This window comes from Propithecus coquereli, unplaced genomic scaffold, assembly GCF_000956105.1.
Source record: "Propithecus coquereli isolate 6110/MARCELLA unplaced genomic scaffold, Pcoq_1.0 Scaffold423, whole genome shotgun sequence".
NCBI lineage: Eukaryota > Metazoa > Chordata > Mammalia > Primates > Indriidae > Propithecus > Propithecus coquereli.
Window position 1 is genome coordinate 3,869,529 of NW_012149986.1, and position 16,951 is coordinate 3,886,479.

Consider the following 16,951-nt stretch of genomic DNA (forward strand, 5'->3'; position numbering starts at 1 on the left):
TTTTGAAAACTACCCAAATGAACAATTGTTTACTCTAGACTGGCTCTTGAACACAATTAAGTACCATTATCTCTCACAATGAAACCCTGCCACACAATTTTTTTCTTGATCTAGTCTAAGACCCAGGAGCCATTACACATACAAAACAGCTCCCAGGGCATGAGGGATAAATCACAGGTAAATGAGATGTTAACAGATTCAAAACAAAACAAAACAAAGTTCAATAAACGATACTATCAGAAGTGCACTGGGACCCTCTCCAGCCTTAGAGGGAAGGTAGGCTTGATAAAACCACTTGCTCAGTTCTAAAATACACACAAGTAGGTGGGAAGAAATTTGGATCACACAGCCCTTATGAAACTATTCTAAGAACCTGGGTAGTTCTACCTGCCAGGCCTGTAGGAATTAGGGGAACATTTAGCCTTAAAAACTAGATGAATTTTAACTCTACTGTTGCTCCATTTTCTTGTTCTGTATTAATCATCTAACATATATGTTACCATGAAACAGTAACAGGAAAGAATGTTTAATAAGGAAATTTACTTTTATAAGTAAAATGATTTACATCCATTATCTGAAAAGTTGAGAAAAGAGCTACAAGAGGTAGTAGGCTTTGAAAACAGATGCCTCAATGTGATACTTCCAGGAAAAAAAAAATGACCACAATTAAAAGCAACCCAGAGCGCAGAGAAAGAGATCTTAACCCTTGAACTAAACTCTTCCAGAATACACAAGTAACTACAGAAAAGAGAGAGGCCTCATGTCTGCTTTACTGCTCAGCACAAAGGGCAAATCTACCTTAAATATTTAGAATAATTTAATTGTACAGCGTATTTCAGAGATTTAAAATGTAGCCTTAGATGACCTTCTCTGATTTTATCTAATGCTAAAATTTCAAGGTAATTTAATATAACTATAACAATTCAAGTAATTACTTCCAGAGTAAGGAAAAACAGAAATAATATTGTTGGAAAACCAAAAAAGTACAAATATGAGATAGATATATTATAATAAAGAAAAAAAGATGACAAGTAAACATGGGCAACTGTTAAGAAGGAAAGAAAACAAGTTTATTTGAAGGACAATGCACTCTAAAAACATCACATACTGCTTTAAGACATTGGTGTCTTGTTATAAAACCATCCCACTGCAAATTAATTTGCAATCTTTGGGAGCCAGTCTGTATGAACCTTCAACTACAGTTTTAGGATAAGGATGACTCAGTGATCAATAAGGATAAGGATGAGTCACCAATAAAGTAGTTTACAGAGGGTCTGATACACAACTGTGCCTTCATTATACTGCCTGTGGTGGCCCATATAGACACCTGAAAGATCAAATCCAGTTTAAATTTAAAACACACTCACTTCAACAGCAAGGTACAGAACAGTGTGTATGGTATGCTAGCATTTTTGTAAAAATGGTGGGGGGCGGAATACATGTATGCAAGTGGTTTGCATATGCTGAAAGAAAGACTCTAGAAGAATTGACAAGAAACTACTAATAATAGCTGGTCTTTTGGAGGGTGGGATGGCAGTGGGAGGATAGAGCCGGGGTTAGAAGACCTCTCACATCTATCTTTGCACCCATTTTGAAGTTTATATTGCATACTCAACTACCCAATCAAGAAAATTAATTTAAAAACCATTAATCTAAAGACCTCATGTTTGAAACCACCTACCATGCAGGTCATGCAAATGGAAAACTGATGGTTTTAACAACATATTTCACAGCTTTGAGAAAACTGGTCTTGAAAATTTGAAACATTTTTTTTCCCCCTAAAATTTGATCTGGTAATAAATAAATCTCTCACCGATCTTTTCAGATTAAGTCTCAAGCAAGGGTCAAGGTCACACATGTAAATAAAATCCACTAGAAAGAGAAGCTTTTAAGAAAGCAATTCCTTTTCCCCAGCAAGCAGTCACAGAAAGAAAGCCTTGTTAATCAGATTACAACCAATAATCCCATAAAAAAATCCCATACCTTTTCTAGTTTACTAATACTTGTCAAGGAAATAATTCCCTACCAATAAAAACCAAGCAAACAACTCATGTTCACATTAGACTAAAGGAAAGCGGGAGATTGATCTGAGCTCATTTCTTTGATCTTGCCATCAAGTCTTGGAACCATGTCAGAATATCTGCTTTCCAACTTTAGGGCTGAAATTCATGAGCTGTGTGAGTGTGAGAAAGACACTTAACCTCTCTGGGCTTTCTCTTCCTCTTTTGAATAGGTGGAATGATGGAATACTAGATTTTTAAGATCCCTTCCAGCTGTAGGATTCTTGGGCACTAACTCTTCTCATCTGTTTCCAAAACAAATAATGTAACTAACCACCAAACTAGCTAAGGAATAAAAAAGGTGCTTCCTTACATTAAACAAACAAACAAACAAAAAAAACTTTCAAAGCAAAAAATCACAAAAAGATCCAGAAGTGGAAATAAGGATAGAAGACACAAGATATTTCCCTTGCTCTACTTTCTGCACACTCTGACATTTTGTAAGCCGGATGTTATTTCCAGCAATATATTCGTTTGAACAATTATTTAATGACATTTTCAGAAGCAAAAAATAATATACGCTTAATAAAAACAACCATAAAATGAGAGGGTCTTTCTCCTTTGATGACTGAGTTAGGGAGTTCACGGTATTTGAAATCATATACTCATCGAATATTTACTTATCCACACACAAGGAAATCAATGATCCTTCATCTTCATTCCAGAAAGAAACAAAGCTATATGTAGCTTATCCTACCCTCCGCTTGAAATCTGCTCTGGACGTTCTACCTGGCACATGGCTGCCTAGTTAAAGCTGCTTCCCAGCCTCCTTTGTGGCCAGTCACCACCTGGGGTTATAGTCTCATCAATGGGCTGTGGGTGGGACCATTAAATGCCACTTCCCCTGCATTCTGCGGATGCAAGACACAGTGTGCAACGCCGCCTCCCTGCATAAAGGGCACTGCTGCTCTGCATTTCTGGTCCCCACATGCGACCCCCACACATGCAAACAAGGAGGGTGCCCACGGACACTAGGGCAACAAGATGGGAAGATCCCAGTTCCTGAATGACTAAGAGGAGCAGAGCCACTCACACTGAACCCTTTAACCTTGCAGCTGTTAGGCACAACAGAAACAAACTGTCTTCTCACACCACTGCCCCTTGGGGCATGCGCAACAGCACCTCTGTCTTCACCCTCCTGACATGGCCTAGCCTTGTGGGCTCCACTGCTCCCTTCTCCACAAGTCCCACTCAACCCCAGACCAAGGCGTTTTAGCAGTTCCCAACCACAAAATGTTCTAGAAAGTTAGGTAAGAAATCACACATATCAGCTTAACACCACAACTAAGTAAGGATATTTTTCCAAGGTGTTCTGAAATAGAATTGCATCTTAATCCTTGAAAGTAATAGCATGAAAAAGAACACAACAAAACTTACCAAACGTGCCATAAAATCCTCTAGGTCCACAAGTCCCCACACCGTACTTCTTCAGAGATGCTAAAGCTGCGGCCTTTATTAAAGTAAAAAAAAATTATACTTTACTAATTTATCTTTCAGAGTACAAAACTAACATTTCCTATTCTTTAACCCACATACCTCCTTCCTCCTTCCCTTACTTTTCTTCCTTTCTTAGGACTATGATAATTCTAACAGGATATAAAGAAAAGACAGATGTAAAGATTTAGTATATAACTTAAAATACGGAAAAATTATATTAGCTTGATTCTCAAAATCTGGTTAACTTTTCTGCCTTTGTGGGCCTAAGTGTCTGCTGAAAAATGCTTATTAGCCTACAATCCCAAGAGGAAACAGAGCAATCTCCCAGACATTTTTCCAACTGTTACTCAGGTCTGGCTTATTCAGTTCTTTGCTGTCACCCAACACTAAGCCAGGTTAGACACTCTTGCCTCCCTCTGTGTAGGTCCAGGTCACAAGTCTGTTGGACAAAGAGTAATGGAGAACACTTGCATAGCCCCTTTCTGATATTCTGCATTTGTGTTTTATGTCCACTTTTTTAAGTTAGTAATGTCATCTGTCCATGTCAGCATTTTGTGCTACTCACCTTAACCCTAGGGTTATCCAACAATCCAAGAAAATTAAATGAAGCAAAGTTTATACATTCCTTTCCATTCACTACAATGTTGTGGCTTGGAGGGCTAGGCAAAAGAGACAGAGAGGGACATTTTAACACACACTCACATTACACGTTATTGTATTACCGTGGTGGCAGGCATGACACAATGGTGTTGTCATTCTACCCACTGGCACCCTGGTTTTCCCTTTTATTTTTTGTTTTTAGGAAGTCAAATTAGAGATTGGTACATTAAAAATCAGACACTTTTCCACTAATTTTATTTTTAATAAGCCACCCTGTATGACTTAAATAAAATGACCTAGAATTCCAAGATAGAAGAATGGCAAATCTTTGCTTTGGCTTTAAGATTCCCTTGAGAAAGCTGCTAAACATTTCAGAAAAAATTTGGAATAAGACAAATAGGGAGGAAATATATAATGATCAAGACCAAAGGCAAGAATAGGCAGAGTGAGTTACAATCTTACAGTTATGTGGTTTAAAATAAATGTTATCTATAGGTAGTCACTAAAAGAGTAAGTGGGATATGTTCCCAATTTCTAAAGTTAACATTGGAATGCTATTTAAGCGTTCTTAAATTCCTGGGGGTGGAGGGAGAATGAGGATGGCCAGCGGCACAGGAGCTGGATCTGAGCACAGCTGGGGCAGGGGAATGGGCTCCTGAGGAGATGACTTGCGAAGCCCTCTGCGGCCATCTACTCAAGTCGGAAGCCATGCTTCACAAACCCAGGGTCAAACTACCGGTCACAAACCATTAAACGGCTGTGAGACCAAGTTAATTAGTCACAACCAGCCTATTTTAACCAATGGAAACAAAAAGACAAAATAGAACAGAATAGAAAATATGAGAAACATCACACAGGGTGAGGTAAAGAACTATGTATCTGTATTGGTCCATATACTGGGTGGCTCCATAAAATGCACCGCAGCCAGAAACGACTAAGAAGCGCTGTTTTTATTGATACCTTTTAACAGAATTGGTAATCCATGCGCAAAGAACACAAGATACTGGGAAACCAGGGAAGGAAAAGAATGACAATTTGAAGTAAATTCACAAAAGCTGATCAACTCACAAAAAAGGCAAGAAGACTCAGTGAAAACAACGTGGGTTGTGAAGTCAACTAGAGAGACCTCACTGCATTACGGCTGCTGCTGACTTCAGAAGCAGGGATGTCACCTGGCCTCTGTGATCCTCAGTTTCTTCATCTATAAGTCGGGGGAGAACCTACCCCTCAAGGTAATTGTCATAAAAGTGCCTGGTACATAAGAGGCGCACTCTACATATTTTTTTCCTTCTTCCCTGGGGCTTCAAGGGCTTCTCTTTCAATTCTAGCATCACTCACCTCCTCAACCACCATGATTCTGAATCCATCATGTTATTTAGTTTCCTACTTCTCAGGGTTTAAGTTTCCTAAGTTCCCCCTGATTACAGAGGTATTGGCAGTCACAAAAAGATGAGAAAACAAAACACCTAGGTAGACACACCTTGTAATAAAGGTTGTTGCTGTGAAAGTTGAGACCACTGTACAAAAATTGTAACACACAGGAAACAAACTATGAAGAATAAATACATTCAGAGCCCCTGACCACAATCCAAAAGCTGTCAGGAAGCAGCACGATGTGATGCAGGGATGCCATTTCTGCCTAGCACTTGGAGCAGGGAAGGAACAAAGCTTCCAGTGAGAAGTGGAAGCCTCACACCTGTGCCCCCTGCAGGCCAGCAGTAATAAGTCATACTGGGCACTTGATACAGGAATCCTGGAGCCTAAAATCCTATAGGGCAGGTCGCAGAAGCAAGTAAAACCAACCAGAAGGACAACTCCACCCACCATCAAGGCCCAACAGGACTCAAAGGCGGGAAAAGAAAACCCTTCTCAATCAAAAATCACACCCCCACTACATGTGAGAGTCAGCAAGCAAAACATGCAGAAGGACCCACTTCCGAGAACTTGAGACACCAGAACATTAGAAAGTGCTGAAGATCAAAAGCGTAAACATAAGAAAAGTTTAAGGAACTATTAAGAAAAGGACAGGAAGATCTGTAAAATACCCAAATATAACTTCCAGAAACAAAATCTAAGGGTCAATAAAATCAGAAATCCAAGAGATAGATTAAATACCCAATCAGACACAGCAGAAAAATGAAAGAACTGAGAAAATTACAAAGAGATGTCAGAATATAAAAGAGTGCATAATGGACACAGAGGATATAAAGAAAAGGTTGAGGATCAAACAGAAGTTCTAGAAGGAAAGAATGGAGGAAAAAAGTGAGAGAATGTTTGAAGAGATAGCTAAAAAATTCCCAGAATTCATATAAGCCAGGAATCTATAGACTGAAGAGGAAAAATGAATCCCACGCAGGATAAATATGAATTACAGGAAGACATACTATAGTGAAAGTGCAGAATTCTGAAGATAAAGAGAAATGTAAAAGCCACCAGAACAACAAAAGATGGACAACAACTGGACTATCACTAGTCTCATCAGAACAGAGGCCAGAACACAATGAAAGAATTTTCTAAGAGATGCAGGGAAAATAACTATCCACCTAGAACCTATTATCCACTGTCACTCAAGGAAGTAAAATAAAAACATTCTCAGTAAGAGATAGAGATTATCTTCTACGAATCCCTACTGAAGGATCTAATAAAGAATATACTTTAGAAAAAGGAATTTTAAGCCCAAAGAAGTTGCATGGATAAAGCAATAAATATCCAAAGATCAGTGAAGACACTGGTAAATAGGTAAAGAAGTAGTGATTCTCAAAAATAATAATCCTGGGGATATAAAATAAGGGGAACTCCAATACCAAACTAGGATATCATGAAAGGTGATGTGGGGAGGGAGAATGACTAAAGTAGAAGGAATCTAGTAAGTCCCTATACTAAGGAGGAGAGAAATATTTATTAAAATTTAGACACGAAATACTCATGTTGACTATGAGGGGAAGGGAGGAATGAAGAAAATGTAATCAAGAAAACTTGATCAAGTAGACAAGAAGGCAAGGGGAAAAAAATGAAAAAAGTAAAAGTCTCATATTTAGAAAAAAAGATGATAGAAATAGCATCTATAAGACATTTTTTCCTAGGTATTATCCTTAAGGTAACAGGGAGTGCCATACAGTGTTCTCAGTCCCCTGTATCACTGTGCACTCCTGCACTCACACTCAGCAGACCCACAGTTGCCAACTCAACATGCATTCTCCTATTCCTACAATACCCTGGAACAGAAGACCGCGTTTGTCAGCTGCTCTTGCAACTAGGTGTGGCCAACACTGCCTTAACTAAGCTGACAAAGCTGGAAGGGGCCTCTTTTCTGCCCATTTGCCTGTCATCCTGTCTCAAGGTGACTCATGAATGGAAGCCACACGCCTCAAGGGCAGAGCAACAGGATAGTAATCTGTATCCCTGACCATCTGCGGAGCTGCCTCTCTCCACACTTGCAGGTGAGGACAAACAAACTCCTACCTTGCTCAAGCCATGTAAGTTTGGAATTCCTAATATATGCAACTTAACCCAATTCTAACTAGTTACAGCTTCGGCCAGAATCGATCTCTATTAATGCTACCTCTAGGTGTTTTGAAGAATTCAGGTTTTTTTTGTTTTTGTTTTTTTTTAAAGAGAGGTGAAATAATTTGACACAGATGTAGTACATATGTTCATTTATAGTACATTTATAGTGGGACTTCACAATGCAAGCACTATATAAGCAGGTAAACAAACCTTTTAAAGACCACAACGAAAAGCAATACTGCAAGGGGTCAAGTGTTATAATCACAAATACTGAATAGATATTTGAGATGTGGGTAAAATTTTGAGGGACAACAACATATACGCATTTAAAAAGTTATGAATTTCAAGTATTCAGATAGAAGTGAAAATGAGAGACTTTGAAAAATATAAATTTTTCAAAAAGTGATTCTAATGATGAATATGGTACGCAAGATCCCTATGAAGAATGAGAATAAAATTACTGCACACAGTAAGGGAAAAAGCAGTATTTTTGGATATATTATTTGTACAATGTGATTTTAAATATATATTTGCAATTAAATTAATAAATCAAATAAGATTATTTCTGGCTATTTCTTATATATCCCTTTAAGTTTACATATCAAAGTGGCCAAAAAATGGTTTTAAATTTTACTGGGAAAATTGTGAATCACCTGACATTTCAGCAGATATTAGTGTTAATTATACAAATAAGTTGGTAATCATGATAAATGTAAACAGATTAAACTCTTCAGTTAAAAATGAAGATACTAGGATTGGCTTTTTCAATCCAACTATGCACAAAAGAAACAACTACACATAAGGGCACAGTAAAACTGAATACTGAATTAATCACATGCTAACTATATATCACAAAAGCTGGTATAGCTATATTGCTATGAGACAAATGGACTTTCGGGTAAAAAGTATTATTAGAGATAAGAGAGGTCATTTATAATGCCAAAAGGAACATTCAAAAAGATGTAAAAATGTGAGTCCACATACATCTAATAACATACTTTCAAACTAAACAATTTAAAAAACAACACAGAATAAATCCACATAGTGGGTAATACTGATCTCTCTACTCTTTCTTTCTCATTTATATAGCAAACAAACAGAAAATGGCTAAGACTGTAAACTATTAGAACAATAATTAAAATGCTTGATGCAACAGGCACAAGAGACCCTGAAATAAAACAAATACAGAACATATATTTTTATGATAAACCCATGAAATATTTGCAAAAATTTCCAATAAAGTGAGACATAAAGCAAGTCTCAAAACAGTACTAGCATCATTTGGAAAAGGTATCATTCGGAATATGTTTTCTAACCACCTGGAAATAACTTTTAAATCACTGAGAAGAAAGCTCAAAGAAAACATTATGCTTTGGTCAAAGAAAAAAATCAAAATAAAAATTAGAAATACTTAGATCTGAATAACACATATTTAAAGCCTTAAACACAGATACAAAAGTTCATTACTCCTTACGCACAATTTTTAAAGCTTACAACAAATTTATTTGGCAGCAAAACCTGTCCTAAACTGATATGAAACTGCTTATTGCTTTTATTTATCCCACTGAATGAAACATCCATATGGGATGCTGCCCCAGACGTCATGAGAGTAATTCTGTAAGAAGGAATATATACTTCATTACCTTTTAAAATCTAATAAACTCTGAATTCTGAATTGCACTCTTAGAGTTTTTGGAAAAAAGATGTTGAGTCACTACTAGAAAAGATTAAAAATGTATAAATTAAATGTTGAACTTAGAAAAAGAATGGAATAAAACCTAAAAGATACAGAAGTTAAATAACAAAGCATGATTTAAGTTCAGAAAATACAATATACCTAATAAAGAAAATTCATGCAATGATCTTAATAGATGCAGAAATGACATTTGATAAAGTTCAACATCTGGTTATAAATTAAAACCCTTAGAAATCTAGGATCAGAGGGAAATGATCTCAAACTGATAAGACTGTATACCTAAAACTTACAGATATTAAGTGGGAAACAATGGAGGCATTCCCTTTAAGAATAGGAACAAAACAAGGATGGTTGGCATCTTTTTACTGTTCAGCATTTTATTATACTAAAGGCCACGTTGGTAATCTAAGGCCCAAAATATAAATATACAAATAAATGCACATACACACGGTTGAGAAGAGTCACATTATTGTTATCTGCAGTGCTATGATCTTACATAAAAAAACTCAACAGAATCAACAAACTATCAGAATTAGTAGTAATAAAGGTAATAAAATACAAAATACTTATAATATTTAAAAACATAAAGAGGAACAAATAAATAAGATGTTACCATACTCATCTGAAGGGATGGTTTAACATTTTAAAGACATTACATTGTGCCAAAATAAACTATAAAGTCCATGCAATCACAATTAAAATTCCTTTAGGATTTCTAATGGAGCTCTACAAACTTCAATAATTACATGGAAGGATAAAAGTTCATGAATGGCTAACTGAATTTAGAAATAGGGAGGAGGGTGCTTTATAAGAAAGAAGCAAATACCATAGATCCCTGTTAACAAACAGGTTTGCTACTGGTGCAGGTAGACAAATACAATGAAAGAATCCAGAACACAAGAGAACTGTGTACACATAAATACCCACATAAACTACTAGGTTATACACAAATTTTTCTCAATGAATAAAGTGGAACAGCCACATACAAAGGTGAATTCCAGATGTATCAAAAACCTTAAAGATATTTTAGAAAAGATAACAGAAGAAAATATAGAAGTATATCTTTGTGACCTTGGGATAGGAAATGATTTCTTAAGTTTCCAAACACATAAATCATAAAGCCAAAATGGATACATCTGACCAAGTCAAAATTAAGAAATTTGGTTTAATGACAGATGCCAAAGACAAAGTTAACAGGTGTGTGATAGAGAAGAGGCTGATTGCATTTCATTGAATCTAAGATGTCAACAATTATATTTTATCTACCACTAAGAAAGAAAAATACTGCCAATTAAAATGTAACTGTGTTTGCCTATCATGTAGAATTTTTTAGTTTGTCTTTAATGAAAGGGTCTATTAGGCATTCTTAGACAACAGATTTTTGTCATACTACCTGTGTACTTAGGAAAAGGAAAATATATTAATAACAAGATAAATCAATCAAGATATTCCTAGAATCTCTGTACCCGAGTTTTGTTCCTCTCCTCTGTTAAGTCATCAGCATCATGGGTATTCATGCTATATTCTCCTCCCTGCTTTTAGGAGTATCTTGGCATTACTTAAAAGGATGCTCCACTATCACCTGTGAGATGACCTGACATGTTACTGTCACTGGAACTTTCCTATTGGACTAACCTTGCAATTTTATCTTTCCCCAGTCAAACCACGTTTCTAGAAAGTAAGCTGCTACTATCCTAAGGCAACAGGAATCAGACAAAAAGACCTTCAAAGCCTTGTCATAGCAGCCTATGTTCACCTGCTCCATGGGTCTGGCCATTTCTCCTATTGTCAGCTGCCTCACTAACCAGCAGTGGACATATCCCAACTAGAGTGCTGACAGTAAGCCTACCGCGACCAAGTTTCGTACACAGGCAACGACAACCACATCACAAAGCACCCCACCTGGCTGACAATGGCCCATCAGTGACTCTCAGCAGCCGTAAGATTCACTCCCACTTCTGACATCTTAAACTAGGAAAAAAATGTATATTAGAACAACAGTGGTCCCCAACTTTTTTGGCACCACGGACTGGTGTCATGGAAGACAATTTTTCCACAGACTGGAGAGCAGAGGGACGACGTGTGGAGGCGGAGCTCAGGCAGGGATGCGCAGCCCGTTTACTAACAGGCCAGGGACCAGTATCGGGGCCACAGCCTGGGAGTTGGGGAAAGCAGTCTTATAATTAATGTAATAGAATACTAAATAAAAAGTTGACTAAGGATTAAAATCTACAAGGTATCTAAACCCTTGCTAATCGAAGAAAGGCTGAGAATCCAGCAGAAAAATAAGCAAAAGATTTGCAGAGGCATTCATAGAAGCAGAAAACCCCAGCAGCTAATAAGTAGGTGAAATCATCCTCAAATAATAAGAGAAATGCAAAATAAAACAATGTTATTATATTAAACAGGGATGTGGGAGAACTGGAAACCCTACACTAACTCGGGGGAGCACAGATGATATAGAAAAGTCCTACAGGAAGCTTAGGTAGGCATATATCAGTACCCATTCTTGGTTCTACATCCCAGAGAAACTCAAAGCATAGATCCAAAAGGGAACATTAACCACAGGATTCTTTGCAACAATGGGAAATGGGGGAGGCTTAGGTATCCATCACAAGAAAAATGGCTAAGTAAAACATGCTGGCTGTACACAACAGAAGGATATGCAGCACTCAAAAGAACTGAATAAGAAACACATACAGCAACCCCAACTGTCTACCCTGCTTTGATATTTCTTCATACCATTTATGTTAGCTAACATTAAAAATCACTTCAACCTCTGATCTCTTCCGAAAATACACTCTGAAAGCCCACAGAAATGCCTACGAAGTTTAAAGGTCTAAACTTACCCAGAGCAGCAGAAGAAGAAATGACAAAATGTTGGAAAATGGAAAGCAAATGGACCAGTTGTATTTGATAAGTCAAAGAGGATCAGAGAGAAAGCTAAGCCTAGGCTGGAAGTAAAAGCCTAGCAGCATCTCCAGAAAAATGTTTCAAAACTGGGGGGCACCGGCTTCTTTTAAACATGCAAGAATGGCAAGGGCTGACAACAGGAGAACTGGCTGGGTACCTGCACAAGAGGCAGTCAGTCATTCCCTCAGATCCCCTCTCACACCCTGAAGAAAGACTAGAGAAGTGCTCTCTGGAAACGCTGGATGTAAACTGAAACTCCAAAGGACGAGTAGGGCAAAACTGACATTCTGAAGATGAAAATTAAGTGTGAGTTACATAATGAGTAGTGACACTCTGAGCCTCCTGCCTCCCACTTAGCTCCCAGATGCTGGAAACCAGCTTTTTGCCACCAAAGTAGCACACTAAAGTATTCCTCTCTTGGGAAACTGAAAGCCAAGAGAATATAAACTATAAATTCTAGCTTGGGGTCCCCCCAAATAAACAGACAGGTCCCTGTCTGATTATCCTAGCATGAAGCCCACTAGTCAAGCAGCTCAGCCTATCCTTACCAACCACCCCATGGTAACTAAGTGCGGTGCTAATGTGTTAATTAACTTGATTAATCAATCAATTAATTGTCTGTGGTAATGATTTCACAATATACGCATATATTAAATCATCACATTATATATCTTAAATACATATATTTTTTGTTTGCCAATTATACCTCAATAAAACTGGGGGGAAAAAGCCCAGCTCATTTACAAAGCTTCCAATTAGCATTCTAATGTCTCATTCTTGAAAACAGACAATGCTTACATTTATGGTGAACTGATTTTCAACAAGATAATTCAATAGGGAAAGAACAGTTTTTTCAACAAATGGTACTAAGACAACTGGATATCCATTTGCAGAAAAGATGAAGTCAGACTTCTATCTCGCACCATAAACAAAAATTAACTCGAAATGAATCACAGACCTAAATGTAAGGGCAAAAACTGTAAATTCTTAGAAACAAACAAAGGAGTAAATCTTCATAACATTGGATAAAGATTTTTAGATATGACACAAAAACACAAGCAACAAAAGGGAAAAACATATAAACTGGATTTCATTAAAATTAAAAACTTTTACATTTCAAAGATTACTAAAAGATGTAAAATTCAGTTTTTTTCCTGGGAGGAGGGCCAAGATGGTGGACGAGAAAAACCGCCAGCCATAGTGTCTCTGCAAGAAAGACAGATTTTAGAAGAAAGGAGGAAGAGGGAAAAAATGGCGGAGTTAAGGTAGCCTCCCGGTTCCCTGCTTCCAGAGAAGAGACGTAGATCTCGGTCTGCTACACACGATCGGATCGGTCTCCCACAAAAACAGCGAGGTGAATCGGTGGAGATTCAGCGGGGGACACACAAATCAGGAAAAAGAATAAGGTGAACGGGAGACAGGAACGCAAAACCTGCAAAGTGGCGACAGACAACAGAGAGTGGAGCGTGAGACGGCGCCAGCCTGGCCAGGTGAGTGCACTGGGTAAGTCCCTGACGAGACAGTGTAGCTTCCCCACTGACTTACAAGCCCACCGAGAGGCAGGGGCTCGTGTGAAGTGGATGTAGAATTGGGTCAGGAAACGTGGGGCTCAGCGGAGAGGGGACAGGAGCGGGAAGCATCTTGAACGCCCCGGAGCTCCGTGTCAGGACTGCACCGGACCGGGGAGGAGCTGGGCTGGGCTGCCTCCGGAGGCAGTTAGGAGTCAGGAAGCTGGTCTCTGGCAGCCAGCGGGTCCTGAACGGGGAGGTGATTACTGAGTAGAGGACTCTCACCTGGAAACTGCCGCTGGCGACTGGGACTGCTCAGGGTGGGCCAGTAGAAGCGAGAGCTATTGCGGGACTGGCGTGACACTGGGGGAGGGAGACACAAAGGAGACGGCGGAGCACCCTGGTGACTCGGCTGACTCCCTGATCGGGTACCTCCCAGGCCTTGAGCGGCTCCCTCAGGAGCCAGCGCCCTGGGGGCGGGCTAAGGACAGCTCAGCTCGGGGCCCACAGGAGGTCGCGGGCGCGGAACGGCTCCCTTCCCCCAGCCAGGGAGCTCTCGCAACGGGCCCTGCCCTTCCGGGACCTAAAGTCAATTAGCCAGGCCCGTTTCTTTGAGCGGTGAATTCTGAGTGCCTCCTCAGTTGTGAGGGGAAGACGCCTGCGGAAACTGAAGGCGCTGGGGCGTTGGGCAGTCTGGGGAGGCGCCCCTTTCCCCTGGCCAGCGCCTTTTGCGCGCCTCTGAGCTTGCAGCAGCGAGACACAAAGAGCCACCCCCCTCTGCGACAAGCGCCAGTCCCTGGGGCTTCGGCACTGACCAATAGCTGACAGCCCGGTGACTTTCCTCGCCAGGCCGGTTGAGGTCATCCAGTACGATTGCATTTCCGCCTCCGGTCAGCTACCAACAGAGAAACCCGCCACTAGGGAATCAAAACCCCGGCAAGAGACCAAAACAAGCTCCCCAAGTAACGCCTCCCATCAAGAGACCCATGGACAACATACTAGCGGCTCCCTCTAGCGGCGGAACAAAACAAAAGTAACAACGGATCCAGATGGGAAGGACCCAGCGAAAGATTTCTGGAAGTATGAAAAATCAAATGGAAAGCACACCCCCAAAGAGGAACACCAGCTCTCTAGCAATGAACACTAACCTGGCCCAGAATACTAAAATGACAGAAGAAGAATTCCAGACATGAATTGTAACTAAGCTAAATGATATGCAAGGAAAAATGGATAACCATCACAAGGAAACCATAAAAAAAATCCAGGATTCGGAAGAAAAATTCACTAAAGAAATTGAAACATTAAAGAAAAATTAAACCGAACTCTTGGAAATAAAGGACTTATTCAGGGAACTTCAAAACACTGTGGAAAGCCTCAAGAACAGGGTAGATCAAACAGAAGGAAGAATCCCAGAGATTGAAGACAGCTCCTTCCAAATGAGTAAGTCAGTCACAGAGATTGAGCAGAAAATAAAGAAAAAGAAACAAGCTTACAAGAAATGTGGGATTATGTGAAAAAACCAAACCTGTGTGTGATCAGTGTTCCGGAAAATGAAGAAGAAACCACACAAGGGCTGGACAACCTATTTGAAGATTTAATAGAGGAGAATTTCACAGGCCTTGTTAAAAATCTAGATATACAGATACAAGAAGCGCAGTGGACCCCAGGGAGATTCGATGCAAATAGAAAAACACCACGTCACGCAGTCATCAGATTGACTAAAATATCAACTAAGGAAACCCTACTATGAGCTGTCAGGTGAAAGAAACAAGTAACATACAAAGGAAAACCTATCAGAATAACTTCAGACTTCTCAACTGAAACCCAGAAGCAAGAAGAGCCTGGGGCCCCATTCTCACTCTTCTGAAACAGAATAATGCCCAGCCTAGAGTTCTGTACCCTGAAAAACTAAGTTTTATATATGAAGGAGAAATAAAGACATTCTCAGATAAACAAAGTCTATGGGAATTCACCAAGACAAGACCAGCTCTCCAAGAAATACCCAAAGCTAAATTACACAAGGACCAGCACAATAAACGCTCATGAATGTAAAACCACTCAAAAGCTAAAGATCAAAGGCTAGAATCCACAATGGCTCAAGAGAGAAAACAAAGCAACAAAAAGCAACTCAACAGACTGATGAACAATTTACCCCACTTATCAGTTCTTTCAATAAATGCGAATGGCTTGAACTCACCTCTCAAGAGACATAGGCTGGCCGAATGGATAAAAAAATACAAGCCAGGTATCTGCTGTCTTCAGGAAACGCATCTAACCTGCAAGGATGCATTTAGACTCAAGGTAAAGGGGTGGAAATCAATATTTCAAGCAAATGGAAGCCAAAAGAAGGCTGGTGTGGCAGTTTTGATCTCAGACAACTTAGTTTTTAAACCAACAAAATGAAAGACAAAGAGGGCCACTATATAATGGTGAAGGGTACAGTTCAACAAGAAGACATAACAATTCTAAATACGTATGTGCCCAAGCTGGGTGCACCCAGATTCATAAAGCAAACTTTACTTAACCCAAACAATTTGATGAACAGCAACACCATTATAGTCAACACCCCACTGACAGCACAGGATAGATCCTCCAAACAGAAAATTAACAAAGAAATTATGGACTTAAACAGAACTCTAGAACAAATGGGCTTGACTGACATTTACAGGACATTCTACCCAAAAACCACAGAATATACGTTCTTCTCAGCAGCTCATGGGACATTCTCTAAGACTGACCATATTTTAGGACACAAAGAATGCCTCAAAAAATTAAAAAAAATAGAAATTATACCACACATCTTCTCAGATCACAGTGCAATAAACATAGAAATCAACCCCAGCAGAAACTCTCATCTCTATACAAAGTCATGGAAATTAAACAACTCCCTGCTGAACAATTCCTTCTTAAATGATGAAATAAAAATGGAAATCAAAAGATTCTTTGAACTAAATGACAAAGGTGACACAAGTTACCAAAATCCGTGGGACACAGCCAAAGCAGTCCTGAGAGGAAAGTTTATCTCTATAAATGCTTATATCCAAAAGTCAAAAAGATCACAAACAGAAAACCTAACGAATCGATTCAAAGAACTGTAAAAAGAAGAAGAGACCAACCCCAAACCCAGCAGAAGAAGGGAAATTATTAAGATCAAATCAGAGCTTAATGAAATTGGCAACATGGAAACTATACGGAAGATTAATAAAACAAAAAGTTGGTTTTTTGAAAAA

At 39.1% G+C, this 16,951-nt stretch overlaps 1 protein-coding gene across 1 annotated transcript in view; it reads right to left on the minus strand.

The window, feature by feature from the left end:
• The window catches only part of SPTLC1 (serine palmitoyltransferase, long chain base subunit 1), a 70,843-nt gene that overhangs the window by 37,171 nt on the left and 16,721 nt on the right, over nt 1–16,951 (minus strand). Inside the window, exons 4-5 of the mRNA XM_012653566.1 lie at nt 4,063–4,156; nt 3,438–3,510 (exon numbers count right to left, since the gene is read on the minus strand). Of these exons, the coding sequence (XP_012509020.1) occupies nt 3,438–3,510; nt 4,063–4,156 (167 nt within the window). The remainder of the gene's footprint in view (nt 1–3,437; nt 3,511–4,062; nt 4,157–16,951) is intronic.